General features: G+C 40.8%; 1 protein-coding gene and 1 long non-coding RNA gene across 3 annotated transcripts in view; one reads left to right on the top strand and one right to left on the bottom strand.

The window, feature by feature from the left end:
• The first annotated feature begins 1,041 nt into the window (after nt 1-1,041).
• On the top strand, nt 1,042-18,346 carry LOC116985345. The gene is made up of 3 exons (XR_004415248.1): nt 1,042-1,073; nt 12,053-12,060; nt 18,260-18,346. It is a non-coding gene; the product is annotated as an uncharacterized LOC116985345 (long non-coding RNA).
• A 412-nt stretch (nt 18,347-18,758) lies between these two features.
• Nucleotides 18,759-26,381, bottom strand: part of LOC116985343 (collagen alpha-1(VII) chain-like) — a 278,255-nt gene continuing 270,632 nt past the window's right edge. For both annotated transcript variants that reach the window (XM_033040083.1, XM_033040084.1), the window contains 4 exons: nt 24,694-24,864; nt 20,239-20,403; nt 19,213-19,302; nt 18,759-18,994 (listed from right to left, as the gene is read on the bottom strand). In XM_033040083.1, coding sequence (XP_032895974.1) covers nt 19,280-19,302; nt 20,239-20,403; nt 24,694-24,864 — 359 coding nt within the window. In that variant the 3' untranslated portion in view covers nt 18,759-18,994; nt 19,213-19,279. The remainder of the gene's footprint in view (nt 18,995-19,212; nt 19,303-20,238; nt 20,404-24,693; nt 24,865-26,381) is intronic.

Here is a 26,381-nt window from a genome sequence, read left to right on the forward strand (position 1 = left end):
AGCGCATGTGCGGTAGGCCAGTGTAGAATAGTTGGGAAATGGCAATGGATGAATATTCCAGCAGTTTTGCAAATTTGGCTGTGGGTAACTATGGTACAGATCTTTTTTTTAGGTGATTAAATTTGCAAACAAGAATCCATGCCAGGATTGGTTGTACTTGGGATATAGATGGAATGGAATTATTGGAAATGAAAGGGAAGTGGATTGATAGAACATTTTCTCAATTTCAGGGTGGCCAAAAATAGCTTTACAGTTAATTAGTTCGTTTTTATGTGTATTTTATGTAGAGAAATGAGACAGGCAATTCGTATTTTGTCATGCTCTGAACGCCCTTCACTAGCTTTATTTCATTCAGTGACGTACAAATAGTCCTCGTCTCTGTTTACCTCTTAGATCAAGCATTAACGCAAGATAATTATTTTATTGTGCTAACCAATAGAAAGCACAATAAAAGAATCGAAGTTAGTAATTTTGTATCAAGCAGAAATATTGGTTAGTTTACCAGCAAGGGACTTTTTAAATAGGAGAATTGGACCTGTAATACTTAATCAGGATTGCGGACAGGTCCTCAGTTTAATGCCTTACCAGGGACACAGCCTAAATATTTGTCCTCACGATGATAAAAAGAATTGTTTTATGCAATTAAAATAGCCTCAACCAAGTTTAGAGCAAAATTGCACCCATTAGCATCTGGTTAATTCAACTCCTGACTCTCCTCCAGCATTTTTGGTTGTGCTGGACAAGTGGTTCCAGAATAAAACTTTTACTAATTATATCAACTATAATGCAATGCTCGGACTGTCAACCTCACTAGTCAAAAACAGCATTTCTTGGCTGCAGTCTCTTGTGTTTCTGCAGTTTCTTGCTTACTCACAGAGCAACCAACATTAGATAATCCTGTTTCCACTGAAAACATGCTATTAAAAAGGTCATCAGTTCACCCTTACTCCATCAGAACGATCCAAGCTGAAAATGTTGTCTGTCACTTCTCTCCACAGATACTTCCCGATCTGCTGAGTTCCTCGAGCACTTTGTGTTTTGCTCAAGATTCCAGAATCTGCAGTTTCTTGTTTGTCCTGTCATCTCCACATATTATTCGTATCATAGACACATAGAAACATAGAAAATAGGTGCAGGGGTAGGCCATTCGGCCCTTCGAGCCTGCACTGCCATTCAATATGATCATGGCTGATCATCCAACTCAGTATCCTGTACCTGCCTTCTCTCCATACCCCCTGATCCCTTTAGCCACAAGGGACACATCTAACTCCCTCTTAAATATAGCCAATGAACTGGCCTCAACTACCTTCTGTGGCGGAGAATTCCAGAGATTCACCACTCTCTGTGTGAAAAATGTTTTCCGCATCTCGGTCCTAAAAGATTTCCCCTTTATCCTTAAACTGTGACCCCTTGTTCTGGACTTCCCCAACATCGGGACCAATCTTCCTGCATCTAGCCTGTCCAACCTAATTAAGAATTTTGTTAGTTTCTATAAGATCCCCCCTCAATCTTCTAAATTCTAGCGAGTATAAACCGAGTCTATCCAGTCTTTCTTTATATGAAAGCCCTGACATCCCAGGAATCAGTCTGGTGAACCTTCTCTGTACTCCCTCTATGGCAAGAATGTCTTTTCTCAGATTAGGAGACCAAAACTGTACGCAATACTCCAGGTGTGGTCTCACCAAGACCCTGTACAACTGCAGTAGAACCTCCCTGCTCCTATACTCAAATCCTTTTGCTATGAAAGCTAACATACCATTCATATCCAAGGCTGGGGATTCCTTGCATTATCAACAGCTTTTCGCTAACCAAACTGACTTTGTTGTGTTGTTAGAGTAATGTATCTCTAAAGCTGCAGCAAGTAAGAAATTCATTGTTGCAATGCCGGTGCAGGTGACGACCATTCTTGAGTCTTTAAAATGGTCCATGTCCAGATTTCTCCTGGTGAATGACGTGGATGGATCATCTGACATATCACAGGCAACCAAGGAAATAGTGGGAGGAGATATGGAATGGCACATCACCCTGAATTTACAGGGACATGCATTTACATCAGTATCTAAGTAACAGAGTAATGCAGGCTATTCTTCACCAAGACAGCCTTCACTGAGATCTGTGACCTTAAATACTATCTCACATGTATGCTTGCACTTCTCCCCCAAAGCCATGGACACAATCACTCTCAGCTTCCTGGCCTTTGGGTCATTGCAGACCACTATTGCTTAACTATGCTACATCCTACGGGTTTGTTACTCATTGCTTCATGAAGGAGACTATGAACTTCAGGGTGGTTTAGAAATACAGTGTGGAACCAGGCCGTTTGCCTGATCGGCACAACAAGTCCGTGCCGACCAGCGATCACCCGTACACTAGTTCAAGCGTATCACACAAGGGCCAATTGTTTACAAAGAAGCCAATTAACCTACAAACCTGCACGTCTTTGGAATGTGGAAGGAAACCGGAGCACCCGGAGAAAACCCACCTGGTCATAGGGAGAATGCACAAATTCTGTAGATATCACCCATAGTCAGGTTCAAACCCGGGTCTCTGGTGCTGTAAGACAGCAACTCTACCACTGCACTACTGTGCCGCCCTGAGAGAAGTCTTCATGTGCTTTTCCTTCACATAGGAGCAAGCTGAACAGGCATTGGTAATGTGATATAATTGCAGGTTTCACCAATGCATTGGCATTCATAGACAGCACTCAGTATTATTACTTCTTACTGTTACTTACATGGCAAGCGCCTGCCAGGAGTACCTGTTAAGTTCTGGAATACCTCTGTGGCTTTCTCGCACAGAGAACATGTCTCAATAGACAATAGACAATAGGTGCAGGAGTAAGCCATTCGGCCCTTTGAGCCCGCACCGCCATTCAATGTGATCATGGCTGATCATCCCCAATCAGTACCCCGTTCCTACCTTCTCCCCATATCCCCTGACTCCGCTATTTTTAAGAGCCCAATCTAGCTTTCTCTTGAAAGCATCTAGTGAACCTGCCTGCACCGCCCTCTGAGGCAGAGAATTCCACACTCACCACTCTCTGTGAGAAAAAGTGTTTCCTCGTCTCCGTTCTAAATGGCTTACTCCTTATTCTTAAACTGTGGCCCCTGGTTCTGGACTCCCCCAACATCGGGAACATGTTTCCTGCCTCTAGCGTGTCCAAACCCTTAACAATCTTATAAGTTTCAATGAGACACCCTCTCATCCTTCTAAACTCCAGAGTGTACAAGCCCAGCTCCTCCATTCTCTCAGCATATGACAGTCCCGCCATCCCAGGAATTAACCTTGTAAACCTAGGCTGCACTCCCTCAATAGCAAGAATGTCCTTCCTCAAATTAGGGAACGAAAACTGCACACAATACTCCAGGTGTGATCTCACCAGGGCTCTGTACAACTGCAGAAGGACCTCTTTGCTCCTATATTCAATTCCTCTTGTTATAAAGGCCAGCAGGCCATTCGCTTTCTTCACTGCCTGCTGTACCTGCATGCTTACTTTCATAGACTGATGTACAAGGACCCCCAGATCCCGTTTTACTTCCCCTTTTCTCAACTTGACGCCATTTAGATAGTAATCTGCCTTCCTGTTTTTGCTACAAAAGTGGATAACCTCACATTTATCCGCATTAAACTTCATCTGCCATGCACCTGCCCACTCCTCCTGTGGGTAATGCCACCAGACTATCCAGACCACCCTTATCCCTATATTGGTGACCTGTGGAGAACTGTTTCACCTTTTTCTCACCACTGTGCCAGCCTTTATTGATAAACAACATTGTAGTAGTATTCGTATTGATGTTAGTTTATTATTGTCATATATACTGAGATACAGGGAAAATACACATCATGTGTGGTATGATTTGCTGGATAGCACATGAAACTTTTTTTCATTGTATCTCGAATGTACATCAGCCTTCGTCCTAATTTTTCCATGATTATCAAAATGCCCATCTAAAGTTATCCCATTTGCCCACAACTGACCCATATCCTGCTAAACCACCAATCAATATACCCGTCCAAACGTCTTGTTAAATGTTATTGTGCGTGCTCTTTTAAGGATTGGCTCCAGAGTTTGCTGCTGCCAGCATTTGCATGGTCTTGACTGAAGAAATGGTGAAATTGATAGATCATCATTATACAGAGAAATCCAAATAACTATTTTGGGAATTTTGGAATGAAAGATTGTGATCTTATGGGATTTATTAAATAACTTTTTAAAATAGTTTATTGGCCAATACCTCTAATAATGTTACAACCTCTCAATATTCCACCAAAATTTCAGCATGAATTAATAGTACCTGTACTACCATTGAGCCAAGTATGACTATGAGAATCATGGTATTAGAAGAATACTGGAAATGTTCGCGATATAATGAATTAAAGCTCCCAAAGAAAGAGGGAACAACATCGTGACGGACTGACTGGTCTGGGTTCAACCACACATTGTAGACGGGAAATTTGGAGGTAGCATATTAACACTTCGTACTCTTAATTTTATATCAGAGGAAGGAGAGAAAAGTAAAAATAACTATATAATAGAAGGACAATGGCCAAAAGTAAGTTGAATGGATTTAGGTCTATAGTTTATAGAGAAATCTATGGATAAACCAGCCCAAATCGTAACTCTTGTAACAATAGTTTGTGGTAAGAAAGGCCTTGTAGTTATTAATGTTTTACTTTTCTCAAAAGGTTTGACAGATGATTGATTTAATTTGCTTTGCTTTGTAGAAGTTTGTAAATTATTGAATATAATTCATGTCCATTTTTTTGAGAATATACGATTGATTAATTCTAAAGACTCCATGGGGTATAGTTTATGTATTTACAATTTATGGTTTAATTCTATGACTGTTAAAATAAACAACTGCTGGAGAAATTAATCTGCAAGATTAAAATTCAATAAATGTTAGTTTCAGTTTTCTTCCCATTTCCCTTTGAGATGATGATTCATGCTGTGGGACAAATTCCTACAAATCTCTGCTGCTGCATTCAGATGGTAATTCTTAAATTGCGAATGAGACAATAAATATGTGAAGATAGAGGATATCTCTGCTTATCTTAACACAGGTCTATTGCAACTTTCAATTTATACTTTCTATATGTTGAACAATTCTAACCTCAACTTCCTATGTTCCAAAGGAAAAAGTTCCTGCCTTTCGCAATAACTTAAGCTCACACGTTCAGGTAACATTGCGGTGATAAACAAAATGCTAGAGTAATTCGGTGGGTCATGCAGCATCTCTGGAAAAAAGGAATAGGTGATGTTTCAACTGACTAACTGAAGAAGGGTTCCAACTCAAAACGTCACCTCTTCCTTTCCTCCAGAGATGCTGCCTGACCTGCTGAGTTACTCCACCATTTGGTGTACATTTTTGGTATACACCAGCATCTGCAGTTCCTTCCTAACATTGCGATGAATCTCTTCTGCACCCTTTTCAACTTAATGACATTCTTCCTATAGCTGTAGCAAAGACATATACAGCTGTATCATGATGTCCCAACTTTTGTACTTAATACCCAATAAAGTCAAGCAATTTGTGCTACCCTTTCAAGTTCGGTCTGTTTTTGCACTACCTATTGTATTTATGTATGGTATAATTGCACTAAATGTATGGTACGATCTACCTGGATGGTACACAAAACAAATCTTTTCACAGTATCTCAGTCCTCGTGCTAGTAATATACCAACTGTTGTCTGAACTTTTGTTCCATGAAATGCGGAGAAAGTAAGTTTGATGTCAGCAAGTGCACACTCACAAAATACTATATTGTACCATTAGTATTGGACTGAAAAACCAAAAAAGCATGTAATGGCCAGCACTTTGATTTGGCAATTTGATGATTCCACATCAATAGTTGGACTTCATTGGAAGAATGCGTGTTTTGCTGTACATAACATTTTATTGCAGTGTTAAAGTCACAAAGAAACTAGCACAGTGCAACACACAAAAACTGTTCTTTATTTCAATTCATGATTTTTGCCAACTTTCCTCATGGGTTTATTTCTGCATAAATCATTTATAATTCCAACATTTAAGAGCAAACATTCCAATGATTATATAACCATATCCAGACATCCTTAGTCATTCACAAAGCTAAAATAAAACCTCCAATGAATTGCTAGTCATAGCTAGAACAAGTTCTACATCCAGATGTCAAATGATTTTGTGATTCATTTTCACAACCTTCATGAGTTCATTTTCTAGAATTTGTTTCATTAATATTCAATGAAAACTAACAAGCTAGTAATCATTAATAAATCCTTTCTCAGATTTCAAGTGATTACAATTATATGGAATGTGTAACATCTATGCATGCATCTTATTGCTGTGACAACTAGCAATCTGGGGGTATTATACAGTTAGACGCTCTACGAAGTATGCAAGTATGTTTTCTGTCCTTTGTAGATTTAGTCATTGATTAAATTCTGGCTGATAGGAGACTTAGACAATACACAACAGACAATAGGTGCAGCAGTAGGCCATTTGGCCCTTTGAGCCAACACCGCCATTCAATGTGATCATAGCTGATCATCCACAATCATTACCCCATTCCTGCCTTCTCCCCATATCCCTTGACTCGGCTATCGTTAAGAGCTCTATCTAGCTCCCTCTTGAAAACATCCAGAGAACCGGCCTCCCACCTCTGAGGCAGAGAATTCCACAGGTTCACAACTCTGTGTGAAAAAGTATTTCCTCATCTCCATTCTAAATGGCTTACCTCTTATTCTTAAACTGTGGCCTCTGGTTCTGGACTCCCCCAACATCGGGAACATGTTTCCTGCCTCCAGCGTGTCCAAACCCTTAATAATCTTATATGTTTCAATAAGATACCCTCTCATCCTTCTAAATTCCAGAGAGTACAAGCCCAGCTGCTTCATTCTATCAACATATGACAGTCCTGCCATCCCGGGAATTACCTTTGACTTGGAGTGACAGCAGTCTTGCCAGGGGCGCCGTGGCGATGGCTGCCCTGCCGACAGTCTGTTCGTTTTTTCATTCTTTTTGTTGTCTTTTAGTGTGTTGAAAGTTTGTTTGAATGTTCTTCGGTTTGTTTTATGTGGGGGGAGGGGGGAGAGGATCGGGGGAAACCGTTTTTCAAGTTCTTACCTTGCCGGAGATGTGATTAATTTTCGGATCACATTCTGCGGGCGCTCTGCGGCCTTCCATCGATGGAGCTGGAAGTCTCCTCGGACTGACTTAGAGCCCTATCGTGGGGTGCGGACTTAACATCGGAGCTGATCCTTTGCTTGGGATCACTCCCACCGCGGACTTTACCATGAAGAGTTCGCAGTCTTCGGGAGAGGCTATTCGGGAAGCTCCAACTTCGCTGAAGGTTCGACCCGCCCCGACGCGAGGTTCGATGGCCCGGCGCGAGGGAGCTGACATCCCCCCGATGCGGGAGCTGATCGCCTCGACGCGGGGGGGACCAAATGCTGCCGGCTACGGGAGACGAGATCCGTCAACGGGGGCTCGAGGCCCATGACTGCGGAAGAACTAAGGGAAGGACTTGAACTTTATTTCGCCTTCCATCACAGTGAGGAATGTGTAGGAGTCACTGTGGTGGATGTTCATGTTAAAATGTGTTTTTGACTGATCTGTTGCTTTTAATTGTATGACTGACCTGGCCAATGAAATTCCTCGTATGTTGCAAAACGTACTTGGCGAATAAAGTGTGATTCTGATTCTGATTGATTCATTTCCACCTGTAGCAGCTATGGCTCCAGTAGATGAATACAGGCTGTGTAGGAAGGAACTGCAGATGCTGGTTTAAACCAAAGATAGACACAACATGCTGGAGTAACTCAGCGGAACAGGCAGTATATCTGGAGAGAAGGAATGGATGTTTGGAGTCAAGACTTTTCAGACTGTTTATAAGCCTTTCATCCTCCAGAGGACAGTGAAGGTCACAGACGAGGCAATTTGATTTGTGATGGGAGAAGAATCAAGATGTATGAAGAAGGAGCACCTACTATGGAGATGGTAGGAGTGGAGAGGATGACTCAAGTGTGGATATAATATGGAGAGCCTCAGATTCATTTGTGGAGAAAATGAAAAGGAGGTCAGACAAGTACTGTAGATGACAGGGATCACACAGTGAGATGATTGGTGAAAGGGTTCAAGAAATCTGTTGAGAGGAAAACCCTTTCTGCATTTTAAAGTAACTGATTGAAGAGGGATAATTGCACATTATATAACCATTCTTTAAAAAAAGACAAAGTATTAGATGGCAGCTATTTAGCTAGCTCTAAACAGAAAGGAGTGAATGGAGGTAAACAGGAGGAGATAACATGAAAGGCAGAAGATGGGAAATAGAGTCTCACAATGATCTCAGTTGGGATTCCGATTTCAATTTTAGAATAAACCAAAATAATTTCAGTCCTGAGCATGACAACAAATAATTTTGTAGGTGGGTGGATGTGGCAATACTCAATATTGGAATACATAGTGTTTACAAATGAAGTAAATAATAGAATAATGATTGTAGACAAAAAATGCTGGAGAAACTCAGCAAGTGAGGCCGCATCTATGGAGAGAAGAAATAGGCGATGTTTCGGGTCAAGACCCTTCTTCAGACTGATGTCGGGGGGGGGGGGGGAAGAACAACTCAGTATCCTGTACCTGCCTTCTCTCCATACCCCCTGATCCCTTTAGCCACAAGGGCCACATCTAACTCCCTCTTAAATATAGCCCATGAACTGGCCTCAACTACTTTCTGCGGGAGAGAATTCCACAGATTCACCACTCTCTGTGTGAAAAAAGCTTTCCTCATCTCGGTCCTAAAAGATTTCCCCTTTATCCTTAAACTGTGACCCCTTGTTCTGAAAGGAAGAGGCGGAGACAGTAAGCTTTGTGGGAGAGCTGGGAAAGGGGAGAGGAAGGGGGGAGAAAGTAAGGGCTATCTAAAATTAGAGTATTCAATGTTCATACCGCTGGGTGTAACTTACCCAAGCGAAATATGAGGTGCTGTTCCCCCAATGAGTGTTATCAGTTTTGTTAGGAGCTTAGATGAAAACTGGATGTCAAAATGTGGTTTAAGTGCAAAGAGTTTGGAGTTTAAGAAAATACCCACCACAATAAATGGTTAATAAGGCTATTAAATATAATAAACCAAGCGCATGATTTATTTGCAGAGGGGATAAAATTAAAAATAGAGATATTATGCTAAATTTGTATTGAACCATGGTACACTCTGTTGGTCACCATATCGTAAGAAGGAAGTAAAGACGCAGAAGATAATGACAAAGATGAAATCAGAACTGTGAGCTTGAATCAGTAAAGATAAGAATGAGTAGGCTGGTTCTCCTTTCACTTAAAAACAGAGGGTTGAGTGGTTTCCTAATATAGGTCTTTAATATTATTAAAATATTTGACAGATAAACTTTCTATTTTTGGGAAAGAGGAAACCATCAGTATAAGCAAATCAAGCAAGAGATCTGGACGAACCATTTAAAATTAGAATGGGTACGCTGACCAAATTTCACAATTTTCACAATATAAATTTCACAATATATTGGCAAATCTATAAATGAACAAAACCATAAATAAATCAGTGGGTGATCTTCGTAAAGACTTGAAAATGACATAGAACAATATTATATCCCTAAACAGAACGGATCTGGAAATGATGCGCAACCTGGAAAGACATTTTACATTTTAAATGAGTGATGTATAGTGAGCCAACAGATGCTTATTGACAGTCCTATGCTGCAAAATCCAAATGTGTGCTGAATGATGTGCACAGGCAGAGTAAGTGGAGAAAAAGTAGTGCTGTTAGTTTAGGTTGCAGGATGGGTGGAGGAGTATGGGGGAGAGAGGCAGTAATGAGGTGAACCAGGATTCTAAAGAGCGTAAAAATCCACACTGAGATTGGGATTGGATATTGATGGGAAGTAAGGAGGTTCCTGAGTTACAATAGGTTACATGAGTGAATGCAGTTTCAATGTAATGATGAGGTTGGAGAAATGAGTGAAATCGGTGGGTATTTAGGGACATTAGGTTGCAAGAAAGAGCTAATACAGATGGTGAGTATTTAAGTTGGAGCAGAAAATGCGTGATGCCCATTTCCACTGACCCATCCTTGTTCAGACAGATCCCCTTTAAATTATTCGTGTTCAAGAAGGAACTGCAGATGCTGGAAGATCGAAGGTACACAATTACTTCGAAGCATGTTATTTTGACCTGTTTGTGGATGAGTAGCCAGCGCCATCTGGAGGCCACACATATGTAAATGTAAATCACAAAATTGACATCCAGACATGTGCTTGCCGTATGCCATTGTATGTTAATATGCATGTCCATGTCATTCTGTGCTACAGATGGACAGAGGATCTGGAAGGAAAATTGTAGGTTCTGCAAACATGTGTTAGGCTCCAGATTGTACTTTGTAAATAGTTTTCCAATAAAACTAAGGGAGGAAAAAGTGCTTGAGAGAGCAGAGACATGGGCCTCGCATTGACCAGTACTTCTTACGAAGCAACCAGTCAAATCAGTCGAGTGAAGCACAGCGACAGGACTCAAACCAAAGTTCGCAGAGCATCAGCACCCATGTCACTGAAGAGGGTGATACAAGCACAGAAATGCCGGTGGAGGAGCCCACGCAACAACGACAAAGACCTCCATTGGAGGGAAAGATCAAAGGGCACAAACCTGGAGTGAAATGGCCCAAAGCTGTTGAAAAGAAAGAGTGGGAGACGGTCAACAGTGACCTTATACATATCTTGGAGCAACAAGCGGGCACAGCAGTGGAAAAGCTTGAAAGGATGGGCAACACAATCTACAGCTATGGAGAAGAACGGTTTGGGGTGAGTAAAGGGAGAGGTGGAAAGAAATTACCAACACCAAGCAAGTCTAGGAGGCAGCAGGAGATCGAGAGGCTAATCAGAGAGAGGAGACAGTTGAAAAAGCAATGGAAAAAAGCAACTGAGGCAGAGAGAGAAGGTCTCATGCTACTCCAAGAGGACATCAAGAGCCGATTGGCAACCTTGCGAAAAGCAGAGAACTTGAGGAAACTTCGCAGGAAGAAAGAACACACAAGAACACGGTTCTACAAAGACCCTTTCAAGTTCATCAAAGACCTCTTCGCAAAGGAAAAAAGTGGAACTTTGAAAACATCAAAACGGGAATTGGAGGAACACCTGGAAAAGGCCCACCAAGACACGAAAAGGCATGAGCAGTTAGTCATCCCACATGACATCCCGCCTATTCAACCACCTGAATTCAACCTGGACACCAGCCCTCCAAGATGGAAAGAGGTAGAGAACACTGTCCGGCGAGCAAGAGCAGCATCAGCTCCGGGGCCAAATGGAGTACCATACAAGCTCTACAAGAACGCACCGGATGTGTTACGCTTTCTATGGAAGCTCATGAGGGTGGTGTGGAAGAAGCAAACAATACCTAAGGCGTGGCGAAGGGCCGGCGGCGTGCTAATACCTAAAGAAAAGGATGCGTCAGACATCAGCCAATTCCGGCCAATATGTCTCCTCAACGTCGAGGGAAAAATCTTTTTCAGCATTGTATCACAAAGGCTGTCCACCTATCTGGTAACAAACAAGTACATTGATACATCTGTACAGAAAGCAGGAATTCCAGGATTTTCGGGCTGCTTGGAGCATACAAGCATGATCTGGCACCAGATCCAAGCAGCTAAGAAGGAGAAGAGAGACCTACATGTGATCTTCCTCGATCTGGCCAATGCATTTGGTTCAGTTCCCCATGAACTCCTTTGGGAATCTTTTGCCTTTTTCCATGTACCAGAGCTCATCACCACACTGGTCAAGAGCTATTTCCAAGACCTGCAGCTGTGCTTCACAACAGCTGACTTCAGTACAACATGGCAGCGCTTGGAAGTAGGCATCATGGCAGGCTGCACAGTCTCACCCTTGGCCTTTACAATGGCCATGGAAGTCATCATCAGGGCCTCAAAATGGGTGGTGGGCGGTGAACGAACCAGGGCTGGGCTCCGTCTGCCACCCATCAGGGCATACATGGACGACATGACCACACTAACCACTACTGCAGCATGCACCAAGCGGCTACTTGGAAAGCTGCAGGAGAACATCAAGTGGGCCCGAATGAAGATCAAACCATGTAAATCTCGAAGCATCTCCATAGTCAAGGGGGTGCTTAGAGACACAAGGTTCTGTATCGGTGACGACCCTATACCAACAGTGTCTGAACAGCCAGTTAAAAGCCTGGGCAGATGGTACAATGCAAGTCTCAAGGATAAAGAGCAGGTGGAACAACTAAGGCAAGAAATTGTCAATGGCCTGGAGAACATCAATCAGACCCTACTGCCTGGGAAACTGAAGCTCTGGTGCCTACAGTTTGGACTCCTTCCTCGGACAATGTGGCCACTGACCATTTATGAAGCCCCAATAACAACTGTGGAGAAGATGGAGCGAACCATAACTTCATACGCGAAGAAATGGCTCGGGGTCCCACGATGTCTAACTAACATCGGCCTATATGGCAAAGGGGTCCTGGAACTACCTCTCACTAGTCTAACAGAGGAATACAAGTGTTCTAAAGTAAGACTTCAGATGACACTGAGGGACTCTAGAGACAAGACCATCAGTGCTGTTGCGCCGCCCCTAGTAACTGGCCGGAAGTGGACGCCATCTGATGCATTACAGCAAGCTTCATCAGCCCTGAGATACAAAGACATCGTGGGGCAAGTCCAGCAGGGAAGAGGAGGCTTTGGCCTTACGACAAGTAAACCAACTTGGCGAAAGGCCACAACATCAGAGCGGAGGACATTGGTGGTCGAGGAGGTGCGGCGACAAGAGGAGGCCGCAAGAAGTGCAAAGGCGGTCTCTCTTGCCAAACAGGGGCAATGGATGCAGTGGGAAGGTGTGGAGCGGAGGAAGATCAGCTGGAAAGAACTATGGGAAATGGAAGCAAGCAAGATCAGCTTCATCATCAGAGCGACTTATGACGTGCTTCCATCACCAAAGAACCTCCATCAGTGGTACGGCGAGGATCCAACCTGTGCCCTCTGCCCAACTCCAGCGACCCTCAAACACATCATGGTAGGCTGCAAGACCAGCCTCACGCAAGGGAGATACACGTGGCGGCATAATCAGGTACTAAAAAGCCTGGCATCAGCCCTTGAGAACAGGCGGTGTGCGACCAACTCCTTGCCTCCGAGAGCAAGCAACCCCCTCCCCCTAAGGGCAACAACCTTTGTCCGAGAAGGACAGAAAACATCTAAACATCCTTCCACCAGATCAGAAGAAGGAAACCTATGCAGGGCCCGCGACTGGAGGATGCTGGCGGACATTGGCCGACAACTAGTTTTTCCACCTGAAATTGCTTCCACCAACCTCAGGCCAGACTTGGTGTTCTGGTCCCCTTCACAGAAGACTGCTTACATCATAGAGCTCACAGTTCCATGGGAGAACTCTGTTGAGGAGGCCTATGAGCGTAAGAAGCTGCATTACGCAGAGCTTGCAGCAGAGGCAACGCAGCGTGGCTGGAACACCAAAGTCTATCCAGTTGAAGTGGGATGCAGAGGATTTGTTGCGTCATCTACCATCAGACTGCTGAAGGAGCTTGGAATCCACGGTCAGGCTCTGCGGAAGACCATAAGATCACTCTCAGAGGCGGCTGAAAGAAGCAGCCGGTGGATTTGGCTCAAGCGGAAAGATCCATGCTGGGCCCCAAGTATTTCAGGGTGAATCTTTGGGACGGTTTGACACGGGACACGCGCTGAGGGCTGATCATCCTGCAGCGGGCCGCCCTTGTGGAGGGTGTATAGTGATAAAAGGCCGAAACACCCAGTGATGCAAGGGTACACTACTGATGATGTGTCCTGTGCCCAACTGTCCTAAAGGTTACCCAGGCCAAGATATACGTATCCACTCCCCCACCCCCCCCCCCCCCCCCCGCCCCCCCCCCCACAGATGTTGAGCGTCTACCACTCTCAACAATCAACGAATGTCGTGAAATGCTCCCCACCTATTGGCACAAGGGACTTCTTAACATCTTGTCCTGTGTATTTGATTCTATGGCACAGTAGTGCAACTGGTAGAGCTGCCTGCTCATGGCACCAGAGACCTGGCTCGATTCTGATGTTGGATGTTGCCTGTGTGGAGTTTGCAATCTTTTCCTTGTGACAATGTGGGTTTCTTCTGGTTGCTCCCACATCCCACAGACGTGTGGTTTGTAGGTAATTGGCCTCTAATGTGTGTAAGCAGTAGACATTGAAGTTGGATAACATGGACATTGTGTAGTCAATGTGTTGGTGTGGACTTATTCCATGCTGTATTTTTCAATCAATCAAAAGAATATTCACATAATACATATAAATGGTATGCACCACTAAGTCAAGCAATAGAATCACAGCACCTAAGTAAATAAGGATTTTTTTTTAAATCTAGCGAAAAAGCTCGCAAATAGAAGGAAAATTACCATTAACCTGGCAACTGGGAATAAATCAAAACAACACAAAAGGGACAGATAGATAGTGTTATTATAGGGGTGTATAATGAGAATTTTTCAAGGAATATCAAGAGACAATAGTCAAGTGTGTTTAATTGTCATATGTACCAAGCAATAATCATAAGCAATGATCCGTTGTCTTAATATGTATTAATCTACATATGTCAATAATTTCACCTAATCTAACTCCTATTTTTCTGTATCTCTTTACCTGCATTTCAAAAATAACATGGTTTCATAAAATAGAAATACTATCTGACATTTAGCAGATTACTGCTTCTATAATACTATGAGCTTTGATTTAGAGTTTCTTCGTTAATTTGACTGATCAAAGTGCACCATACACGATTCAAAGCCTGCAGATGCTAATTAGTAAAAGCATCTGACAGATATACTGGTTACTTATGTCAAAAAAGTAGAAAGCAAAAAAAGATGTATGGCACACTGATATACCCTTTACTGCAGTATTTTACACTCGAATTATTTAAAGCTTTTACATATTAATTTATTAGTGAGCGATCAGCAAATTATCAAAAATAATACCTATTAGGTATACCACAATAGCAGTCTGTATTTTTTGTGGAGGTTAAGGACATTTGTTATATCCCCTTTCTCTTATTCACTGACATTTTATATTCAGTTTATTTCCCTATCATTTTTGCGGAAAAAGCTCCAAGGGTTGCAATCTAAAATGGAGCATTGTGGTGGTGGTGAATTGTTAACTGTAACCTATGTTACTGGTTATACATACCTGGAAATGTAATATGTAAAATGTGTAATGTGTGTAATAGTGTCCCTTCCTAATACATTTTAGAAGTGATCTGACTTGCTGAGTATTTATGATCTCCTTTGGTTTGAATAGTGCAGGATATTACTTTGTTTTAGTTTAGTTTAGTTTAGAGATTCAGTGCACAAGCAGGCCCTTCTGCCCACCAAGTCTGCACCGACTAACGATCCCCGTACACTAGCACTATCCTCCAGACGAGGGACAATTTACAATCTTTACCGAAGCCAAGTAACCTGTGGAAGAAAACAGGAGCACCCGGGGAAAACACACAAGCTCACGGGGAGAACGTAAACCTCCATACAGACAGCACCCATGGTCAGGATCGTACCCGGTGTAGTGGCCATTTGGCTTGTTTTGCATGTCATTTTGCATGTCGTCAAATCGGAAATCAGAGGAACTATCCTACCATTGCTGTTAATCAAATATCTAGGGATAAATTAGAAAAGCCGGTGATGAAGCAATACCATCATGACTTCAAGGAAAGTACCAGCAAGGAATTTGAAGAGATGTTGAATATACCCTTTACTGTAGTATTTTGCACTCAAATTATTTAAAGCTTTTACGTATTCATTTATTAGTGAGTTGAATCCATGAGTCCATGAGTTGAAGTTCATGGACATTATGAACTACTCAGTAAAAACTGAAGGACACTATTGTGTGGACTTAACTTTCAAACAAGAAAGTGTTAATCTGCCGAATAATTGTCGTATGGCAGAGCAACGTACCCAGACTTTGAAACGCAAGTTTGACGAGAATACTAAATTTCATGAAAGAAGAATCTCTTTGAAGAATAATTTCTACAAGGAAGATTGCTTAAAATCCATGTCTACTGAGCAGTAAGCAATGCTAACAGTAGAACATCTGTCTTGTCTTTGCAATAAGGGAGGATTCACACTTTCTAAGTGGATCAGCGACAATTGTGAAAGCATTCCACTAGATGATAGAGCCAAAGAAACCAAAGAGTTGGATTTGGACAAAGACGATCTGCCAATGGAGAGAACATTGGGAGTTACTAATGTTGTACAACTGAAATGCGTTAATACAGAAGAAAATTCTGTGAACAAAGTTTCCAGAGAACTGACAGTGAACCGTTTCTTAAGCGATAAGAGATGGATCAATGAACTAAAATCTCTCTGTAAGCCAGACAGAGAATGGCCAAAGCTCGAGCTGGGATTTGAAATATCTGCTAATGATCCGGAAACTAAATCAAACCTAACGGTGAACTTTATTGCTAAAGATCCTGTTATTCTTTTGAAGGATTTTCACACTTCAACATTACTGTTACAACACATCCATGAGTTGATCGGACATGGAGGAAGACGTTTCATGCTGTCAAAGCTTTGGACTATTACGTTTTGGACTATATATTGGGTATCATGCTTGAATTTAAGGGTTTGTTGCACACGGGACGACTTTAAATTTAAACCAGTGTTTTAATAAGATTAATAACCTAGTTATGCTTGCTTCTAGAAGGCGAAAGTGAAGATGGAAGAGTCGATGAAGAATTCTGAGTGCGGATATATAGTGCATGCTATTTTTTCCTCGTTAGTATAGTGTTTAGTATCCCCGCCTGTCACACGGTAGACCGGGGTTCAATTTCCTGACGAGGAGCCACCGGAATCCTATTCCCTGACCTTTTGTTTTTTGATATATGTTAAGTCTTCAAGGCCAATTTTTTAATGTTTATTAGTAATTGCCTCGATATATACTCGGAACAATTAGGGGCCGGTATGTAGTAGCCATTTGGCTTGTTTTGCATGTCATTGATGATGGCATGTGCCTTTTAATTTTAGACTGCCCGTTATATTGTGGGTGGGATTTATGACGTGTTTTTGGGCGTGTTTTGGGCTTTGCAGCTTGCGCAGACGTTTAGTTTTTAGTGTAGTTTGGAGAAACCATGGAGAAGGTTTATCCTTCGACCATGCGAGGTGTAAAGGAGATCATGCAAAGTGTAACGGAGACACGAGGAGTTTTCTAATGTATAAAGTAATAAGCTGGAGTTCGATGAAGATAATAGTAACGAGTCGGAAGAAATTTGGATGTACCTTACTGTTTTCTATCAACAATAAAGCATTTATTCATCAAAAGACTGTGTTTTGAAGACTTATCTGTGAAGAAGCTCTGAAAGTCTCTGTGGGTGAGCTCGCGTGCGTATAGAAGATATTCCCCTTAACCATGCTTATCTATTTAGCGGCTAGAGGGTTAATTTCTCGAACGATATAAAAATCGGCCGCTACACCCGGGTCTCTGTCGCAGTAAGGCAGCAACTCTACCGCTGGGCCACCCCAGCAGTTTTGTCCTAACTGCTGTCATTCATTTATTAATGGGTCTGCTCCAAAAGCATAGTGTAATATAGATAACCTTATGCCTCCTATCATTGCCATTGCCTGTGAAAGACACACAAACTTCTTTGATTTAGTGAGAAAGCAGCCCTGATTCATTTGATCTCCATTTATAATTATAACGCATATTTTTCTGGTAATGTAGCATTTTGTATATAAAAAAGAGAGTTGCTAAAGTAAAAATTGTCCCTCAGAGGATGTGATCTCAGAGAAAAAGAACATGGAATATAGAACAGGCCCTTCAGCAAATAATCTTCCTGACGAACACGATGCAAAGATAAACTAATCTCCTCTGCCCGCATGTGATCCATGTCTCCATTCCTTGCCACTATAATATCTGTCTTCATCACTATTCCTGGCAGCATGTTCCAGGAACACACCATTCTCTGTAAAAAAAAACCTACCCGGCACATCTCCTTTAAACTGTCACTCTCACCTTAAAGCTACGCCCTCTAGTCTTTGGTGGAGACAAAGGTGGACACCTCAAAGGTGGAAACATTGAACGAACACTTTGCTTCTGTCTTCGCTACAGAAAATACAAAAAAAACATTCCAATATAATATAAGACACTTGGAGGCAAAAGAAATGGAGATATTACTGAAATTATATTGGCCAGATGAATATTGTGCAAACTGAAGTATGGTGTCTTGGTCTAGTCTTTTTACTGTGAAGCATATAGTTGTAGTAAAGAGGATGCAATGAAGATTTAACAGGTTGATTCTTAGAATGCATAAATAAGTTATCTCTTAAAACGGTGTTGTATCAATTTGATGTTGGAGTGAAAAAAGTTAACTTTTTTGAGGTTTTTTTTAAACAAAGTTTTTTGCCTTTTAAAAAAATTGTTCATATCCTTATGATTTGACTGTTATCAACCATTTGTCTGTGTATCATCTTTTAACTTATATTTTGTTTTTGTTTTACCTTGATAAACTAAGAAAAATGAAACATACCCTCATACCGACATAAATTGCAAAATTAACGATCATTGTTTCTTCCAACATTTACGAAAATATCACAAATTAATCGATTTTTGAAAAGTTCATCATCATTCATTTAACGCCAACTACTGCGGACTACACTTCACTACTATCCTCATTCTTCTCTTCTTTCTCTTTTCTCTTTTTCTATTACAGGTTAAAGTTTTAAAAAAAAGAGTAGCTGTACACGAAATGTATTATGTTGCATATCATGATTAAGATGTATGTACAATACTTCTAATAAAACATTTTTTTTTTTAAAGTTGAAACAAAAATAAAGTCAAACACACAGGTCATTGGTTCACTGAGGAACAGCAATCAAAGTTGAACAGTTGTCTCTCTAGGGCTCTCACTGTCTGCAGTTAGATGGCTTCCTCCAATTGGCATCTGTCAGCTTTACTGAAAAACGTCATCTCCATTTTTATTCAACGTCTCCCTGTTTTCTTTCTTAATAATAATAATAATAAATTTTATATTTAATGGGCGCCTTTCATACAAAATCTCAAGGACACCTTACATAATAACATATAATCGGAATATAACAAGTAATAAAGACATCACAGAGACACAAATTAAAGACAGGATTCAATCCAAAAACAGAAAATCAAAAACAGTGTGAAGAGGGAGCAGCGGCAACCAATTCGCGCCAGCGTCCACTCTCTCTTCTTGAGTGAAGAAGTACAGTATATTGACTATCAATTCTTTATTGGCTCAAGAAATAAAAATAAGGAATGGTCATTCTTTCTCTTGTTTGAATCCTGTAATAATGAAACAAGAATACATTTATTTACAATGACTTTTAGAAAAAATCTTTGCGTAATTAATTATAATATGTAAATCAATCAGGAGAATGCGTTTGACTTAACTCAATTAACCCACTGTTGTGAATTAATATATTTTTTGTTTAGGGGTTTTAAGATTTGCAGACCTAAAGAGTTTAGAATACTTCAAAATTCTGTCAGTAATGAAAACTGGGAATGACTAGATTGGTAAGGTAAGTGCATTAAATCCATTGTAGGAGGGTTCAGGTTAGAATCAGGATCTTGAGAGATGGGGAGAAGTATAGTTTGGGGGAATCATAATCAGATTTGGACTTTTGGCAGGAAGAAGGGATGGCCGATTTGAAGTAAAAGTTGACCCATGATACTGTATGCTTGAAGTGGTGGAAAAGAGCTGGTGAATTGTGGAACCTATCATAAGGGGCAAGCTATGAATCTGAACTGAATACCAGAGCCCATGCCAAACTCACTGACTTCATCGCACCCATGCAGAACTCACTGACTTCATCTTGTGTAGGAAAGAATTGCAGATGCTGGTTTAAATCGAAGATAGACACAAAATGCTGGAATAACACAGCTGGACAAGCAGCATCTCTGGAGTGAAGTAATGGGTGACGTTTCGGGTGAAGAAGGGTCTCGACCTGAAACGCCACCCATTCCTTCTCACTGACTTCAACGCACCCATGCAGAACTCACTGACTTCATCACATTGATGACTGCATCGTAAGAAGGAAAATTGAAAACATCGATCGATATGATAAGTCTCCAATTTTTTTCCTGAGCAACTTTCCAGAAACTTGATTGCATTTCAATAGATAAATATAATGAACAGATTTTTTTGTTAATTATCGCTGTCCAATATTAAAATCCTTAAATACAGCAAATCCTAAAATAAAAGCATAATTTTTATTTTACCTTCCAGACATCTATGTACGCATCCTTGTTTTGAAGGGAAGCGATTGCTATTTCCACCACAGCCACTGTATACAAATGGTCTGCACTCATTAGCTTCATCAGAATAATACCACTGCAATTCATATTGTGAGCAGGAACCTTCATCCATTGACTCGCTGCAAGGGGCTATGTGTATACAAAGAAAGAAAGACAAATGTTAATTGGTTGATTTGATCTCAGGCTGCTGTGAAACACTTTGCTCTTATGAGATGTCACAAATATATGAGTTTGGTGACTGTACTGAGGGGGCATGGTCGGTGAAAGCATTTTCAACATGTCTTGCATTTTGCCAGGCTTATAAACTTATACAAGTTGATTAATTAAATCATCGGCACACTAACTTCTAATTTTGGCATCATTCTATTGTTGAAGAAACTTCTGAATGTGTCACTGTTATGTACTGTACCCATGTAGGTGTGGAGTTCTTATTGTTTAGTGCAGTGGTTCCCAACCATTTTTAGCTCATGGCCCCCTTGGGATCTTTTAATTCTTCTGTGCCCTCCCTGACATTATTAGTGGAAAAAAAGTACTTCAATATTATAATACCTTCCATAAAAATATCAGTGTCTATTAATTGCACATATATTCTCTTTTATTCTATTCCACAAACATCAAAAATATTTCAACTACATAGATTTAAATTTATTAGAACTGAAATTTAGGAGGCAACAGGGTGGTAGCTCTGTGGCCCCCTTCATTGAACCTGTGGCCCCCTAAATCCCCCAAAAATTCTGTGGCCCCCCTGAAATTTGCCATGGTATATGGCCCCAGGTTGGGAATCACTGGTTTAGTGTATATGTAGCCTTGGGAAACATTTGATGCTGGAGTCACACTTACACAACACATTTCTGTAGCAACTTTTTCACTTTGTAAAGTAGGTGTTTGATGGCATGGTACTTATGTTGCTCAACTAGTTCTCCAGGGTAGACAAAAATGCTGGAGAAACTCAGCGGGTGAGGCAGCATCTACGGAGCGAAGGGACCTGGAACAGGTTTGTCCTGTATAGCGTCAGTCTCCTTGAGAGAAGTCTCCGCTCACTTATTCAGGTGGAGGGTATTTCATCATACCCAGAGTATGCCTTGTAGATGGCTATTTAGCACAAAGTCTCTGACTGGATAATTAAACTGACCAGTTAACAAGAAGAAGGGAGACAAAATTGCTGGAGAAACTCAGCGGGCGAGGCAGCATCTATGGAGCTAAGGAATAGGTGACGTTTCAGGTCGAGACCCTTCTTCAGGGTCTTGACCCAAAACGTCACCTATTCCTTTGCTCCATAGATGCTGCCTCACCCACTGTGTTTCTCCAGCATTTTTGTCTGCCTTCGATTTTTCCAACATCTGCAGTTCCTTCTTAAACAGTTAACAAGAAGATGTCACATCTGGATTGGAGAGCTAAATGACCAATTTATCTAATACTTTAGAGAGATTCATACCTCATTATCCTATCCAGAGGTTTTTACCCAAGTAGATCTCTGCTTCTCAAAATGAAGCACTCAGTATAACGACAGCAGGAAAATGCACGGGTACGTTATTTGTTTCTTATTTAACCTATCTGGTCAAATTAAAGACCCTTGTTATAGAGATAGCACCAATTAAGATGTGGTCTGAGTTGCTGGGAATATTTGAGCAAAAAACAAACTGTTAGAGGAACTTAGCGGGTCAGGCAGCATCTGTAGTGGGAATGGACAGACGACATTTTGTGTCGGGAATATTTGTTAGGTGGTCTGCTGTGGGAATAATTTGGAAAAGTGTCAAACCTGTGGAATACTAAACCGAGAATCTGAAGTGTTCTTATGGATTCTTGCTTGAAGAATTATACCATTCATTTAACACAGCAATACTAATTATTGGAATGTGACTTGTTCTAAAAGACATTCATCCAAGGATTTCTATCTGTTAATGTGCTTTCCAAGAGCTGTTGCTTTTTAAAGGATGTGCCTATTAAGTCTTATTCATTCAACATAAATCGTTCGAGACATATTTAAGGACATAATGAGGGATATATATTGAATTAGATTTTATTTCAACAATTAGCACTGTCATGCCAGGTATTTCAGAAGATCATATGGTTTTAGTTAAATTTGATAAATATCAGAGTACAACTGGTTGTTGAATCAATCAGAAGTATAATTGCTTCCTGTTATTTCCATTAAAGGGTCTCGCAGTTCATAAAAGGAAATTAAATGTCTGAAATTTTTCATTCAGTTTATTAGAAATGTCAAATAGAGTTTAATTTATTAACTATACATACATAATTTATCCTATAATATATATGCATAATTTATAAATGGCCCTGATATTTATACATAATTTATACGGGTGAATTTATTGAACGATTCTTTATTACCATTAAGATCGAGTATCTCACCTTACTAATCGCTGCCACTAGGTATGGAGATTGGTGGGTATGAAGCTGTCAGGTGTTTACAATATAACCTATAATTTGTATTTTTTAAAATCAGTTTGCTCTTGTGCCATGACTGATAGTTTATTGATTCATTAGATTCGGCAGACTAGAAATCACATAGTCTTGTTTTATAAAATAAAATACATGTCTGGGGTGGATGACAAATGTACAGTTTTCTCTGCCTGGTTTACTACTGCCATAAGGATCTTAAACTTTTATGAAATTTGTCAGTGACTGACTGCAACAAGTGACCAGCCAGTCCCTTCAGGCATCAGCAGTTAAATACAGTGGTCCCTGGAGCCTGCTAACCAGGCAGTATGTTAAACATTTGTTTATTTAGCCAGGAAGAGAAGGAATACATTAAAAACAGAATGTAACCAGACCTCAATTAGGACCCGACTCCGAATGACCTCACAAGGCACTGAGGCCAATTTTGCTTGATATTTTTCATCTGTAATTTTTCTTTTCTCCCAATAAATGTACGTTACATTTTTATTTCCAATGACATTTCCTCACACACTGAACCCATTCTCAATGTATTAAATTTTAAATGCAGCATCACAGGAATCTGATTGATTCAACAACAATCTCCCCAGGGAGATCTTACTCATAAAGACAATGAAATAAATAAATTGCTATCTTCTTCAACTTTAGTTTATTATTGTTTTTTCATCTTATTTGTATTTCTACAAATGAAAGGAATGTATAATTTGGATCCTATGATAGCGGATTACCAAAGTAAGCATCTTTGAACTCTCGTCCGAGTCTCATCATTCTGAAAAGGGTCTCGACCCGAAACGTCACCCATTCCTTCTCTCCAGAGATGCTGCCTGTCCCTCTGAGTTTCTCCAGCATTTTGTGTCTACCTAGGCATCTTTGGTTGTATGGTTGGTATAAACCATAACAAACGACTTCAAGAAAATCATGTTACCTGGTTCTTTGTTTCTGCCCCAATTCCAGAAGAGGAATTTCATACTCGGACTATATATCTAACCTTTGTGTTTTCATTCTTTCAGTGCAGAGAATGAAAATCAAAATAATTGCCAATGCTGGAATTTGCCCTCTATCTCTCCTCACCAGACCTCCATATGTTGTTATCATGCAACTATAAAAAGGAAAATGTAAAAAATTACCAGGATTGTTTCAGGATGGTTGCATTGTGGAGCATTTTGTTCTGCTTTAAGCTCTACATGCAGAATTTCACATTACATGAATAATAATGCAGGCTAATCCACAGGAATACTACTGTGAAAAATGCCCAGAACTGCCCAGTCTAATTTCATCCAGAAATGGTCTTCAGCATGGTCTCCAGCTAGAATTGTAACTGAATCACATTGCACCTAATAAAATAAGTACATCTCGATTCAATTTCATTTTTTTGTTTCTGCTTTACATCCCAGAAACAGGCATAATGCATCCTAATCTTCACCGTCCTAAAACAAGAAGTCAATACACAGCATCATTTTAAGCTCTGAAAGTGGCAATAGTGTAAAGAAAAAAGTATATCTACACATTTCTGAGAGTTCAACTTTTGTTAACTTTTCAGATTGGATGTTCTAATTTTCCAATGAAATATAGAAATCTTTTTGGATATTCTAAATTATACACATTGGCAATGACTCCAAGATCCAAATTAATTTCCTGTGCTTACTATAACCATTGAAATAAGTTAAATTGAGAATAGTAGCTGGTGGAACAATTAAGTTTCCTGATGGGTTATACAAGTAATTTCTCTGTGACAAAAACGGATCCAATTACTCCTATTATCATTTTGTTATTCTTGTCAAGGAGCTTTGCCAAGTAGATCTTATTTTCTCATGTCAGTTTAAAGCTTCTCCTCAACATGTTCCAATGCATTATCTGAAGATCCTAACCTATAGAGCTAGAAGGGTACACCAACACAGTGGTTATTTTCAGGATTTTAATATACATTTTGAAGCTCGGACGTCAAATTCCAACTTTGTACAGAAATGAGAATTTAAAATTCATTTAAAATATCCCTTACTATACCTGTGGTATGAAATTGTGTTATGTTTTGAAATTTAACTTCATCTTCAAATTCTTCTTCACTGTCTTCTTCATTGTCCTTTCTGTCTCTTGAATCTTTTCTGCTTTCTGCACCTTTTTCCGGGGAGTTTTCATCAGAATCGCTTGTTCTAATAATCAAATGGAAATCTTTTCCTAAAGGAGAGAGAGCAAGATGGAACACTTCAATCTATCTTTTAGAAAATATGCAAATTATTTTGTATGTAGTTGCCAGATTGTCTACTAAGGGAACCAACACAAGGGATAAACCCACTTAATCTTGTCTCTAGGTGGACAAAAATGCTGGAGAAACTCAGCTGGCGAGGCAGCATCTATGGAGTGAAGGAAATAGGCAACGTTTTGGGTCGAAACCCTTCTTCAATCTTGTCTTTACTTCTGATTGATGCATCTGTTTATGAAAGCATTGGTAGAAAAGTGGCATGTGGTCTTTATGCTCCATCTTCACACCAACGATACTATCGTGGAGACAAAAGGAACGGCTGGTGTTGTTTTGCACAAAAGGACACAAAATGCTGGAGTAACTCAGCAGGTCAGGCAGGATCTCCAAAGATGCTATCCATGGTCTCCAGAGATGTTGACTGACCCACTGATGTACTCCAGCACTTTGTGTCCTTTAGATTGATTTATATTTTCTTGTAATAATTGCAGAGAAAACCCAAACCAGCCTATTTGTTGCCTAGTTGGGTTTTGCAAGGACTATTTGATTCCAGACATCATCGCAGTCTCCTTGGTTTAAGAATAGGTGAAAGAACAATTTGAGAGGTGAGGTGACAATAACTACTCTTGACATCAAGGCAACATTCTAAATGTGGAGGCATGATAAAATTACCTGGGTTACTCATAAAATACCTCCAAAATCATGACTTTGGTCACTAATAAAGACAAGGTTTCAGACAGAACATTGCATTTCAAAGCGGAGGCTCACCACCACTTTCTCAGGGGCTATCCACTGGATGGCAGCCTCGCCAACAGTCTGTCTGTTCTTTTGACTCTTTTTTGTTATTTTTAGTGTGTTTTAAAAAGTTTGCGTTGATGTTCTCTGGTTTGTTTTATGTGGGGGATGAGGCTGGGGGTCGGGGGAAACTTTTTTTTTCCAATCTCTTACCTTGCCGGAGATGCAATTGTTTTCCGGGTCGTATCTCCGGTCACTCTGCGGCCTAACATCATGGAGCTGGAGGCCTTGCCCGGGACTGACTTTGAACCCCATCAGGGCCGATCCCTTGCCTGGGATTGATGCTCCAACTGCGGCCCGTGGACTATAACATCAAGGGCTCACAGTCTCGGGAAAGACTGAGTCGGGAAGCTCCGAACGACGCAGAATGTTTGACCAGCCCTGACCCGGGGTCAATCGCTGGCGCGGGGAGCTGACATCCCCCTGATGCAGGAGCTTGATCGCCCCGATGCGGTGGGTCCACCGCCGGCTATGGAATCAAAATCATCCCGTCAACGGAAGGATCGAGGCCCCCGACCACGGGAGAACAATGAAGGGAAGAGATTGAACTTTTTTTCGCCTTCCATCACAGTGAGGAATGTGGAGGAGTCACTGTGGTGGATGTTTATGTTAAAATGTATTTTTTTGTGTTTCGTTGCTTTTTATTAATACGACTGTGTGGCAAATCAAATTCCTCGTATGTTGGAAAAACATACTTGGC

The sequence above is a fragment of the Amblyraja radiata genome, chromosome 21 (assembly GCF_010909765.2).
Source record: "Amblyraja radiata isolate CabotCenter1 chromosome 21, sAmbRad1.1.pri, whole genome shotgun sequence".
In the NCBI taxonomy this organism is placed as follows: domain Eukaryota; kingdom Metazoa; phylum Chordata; class Chondrichthyes; order Rajiformes; family Rajidae; genus Amblyraja; species Amblyraja radiata.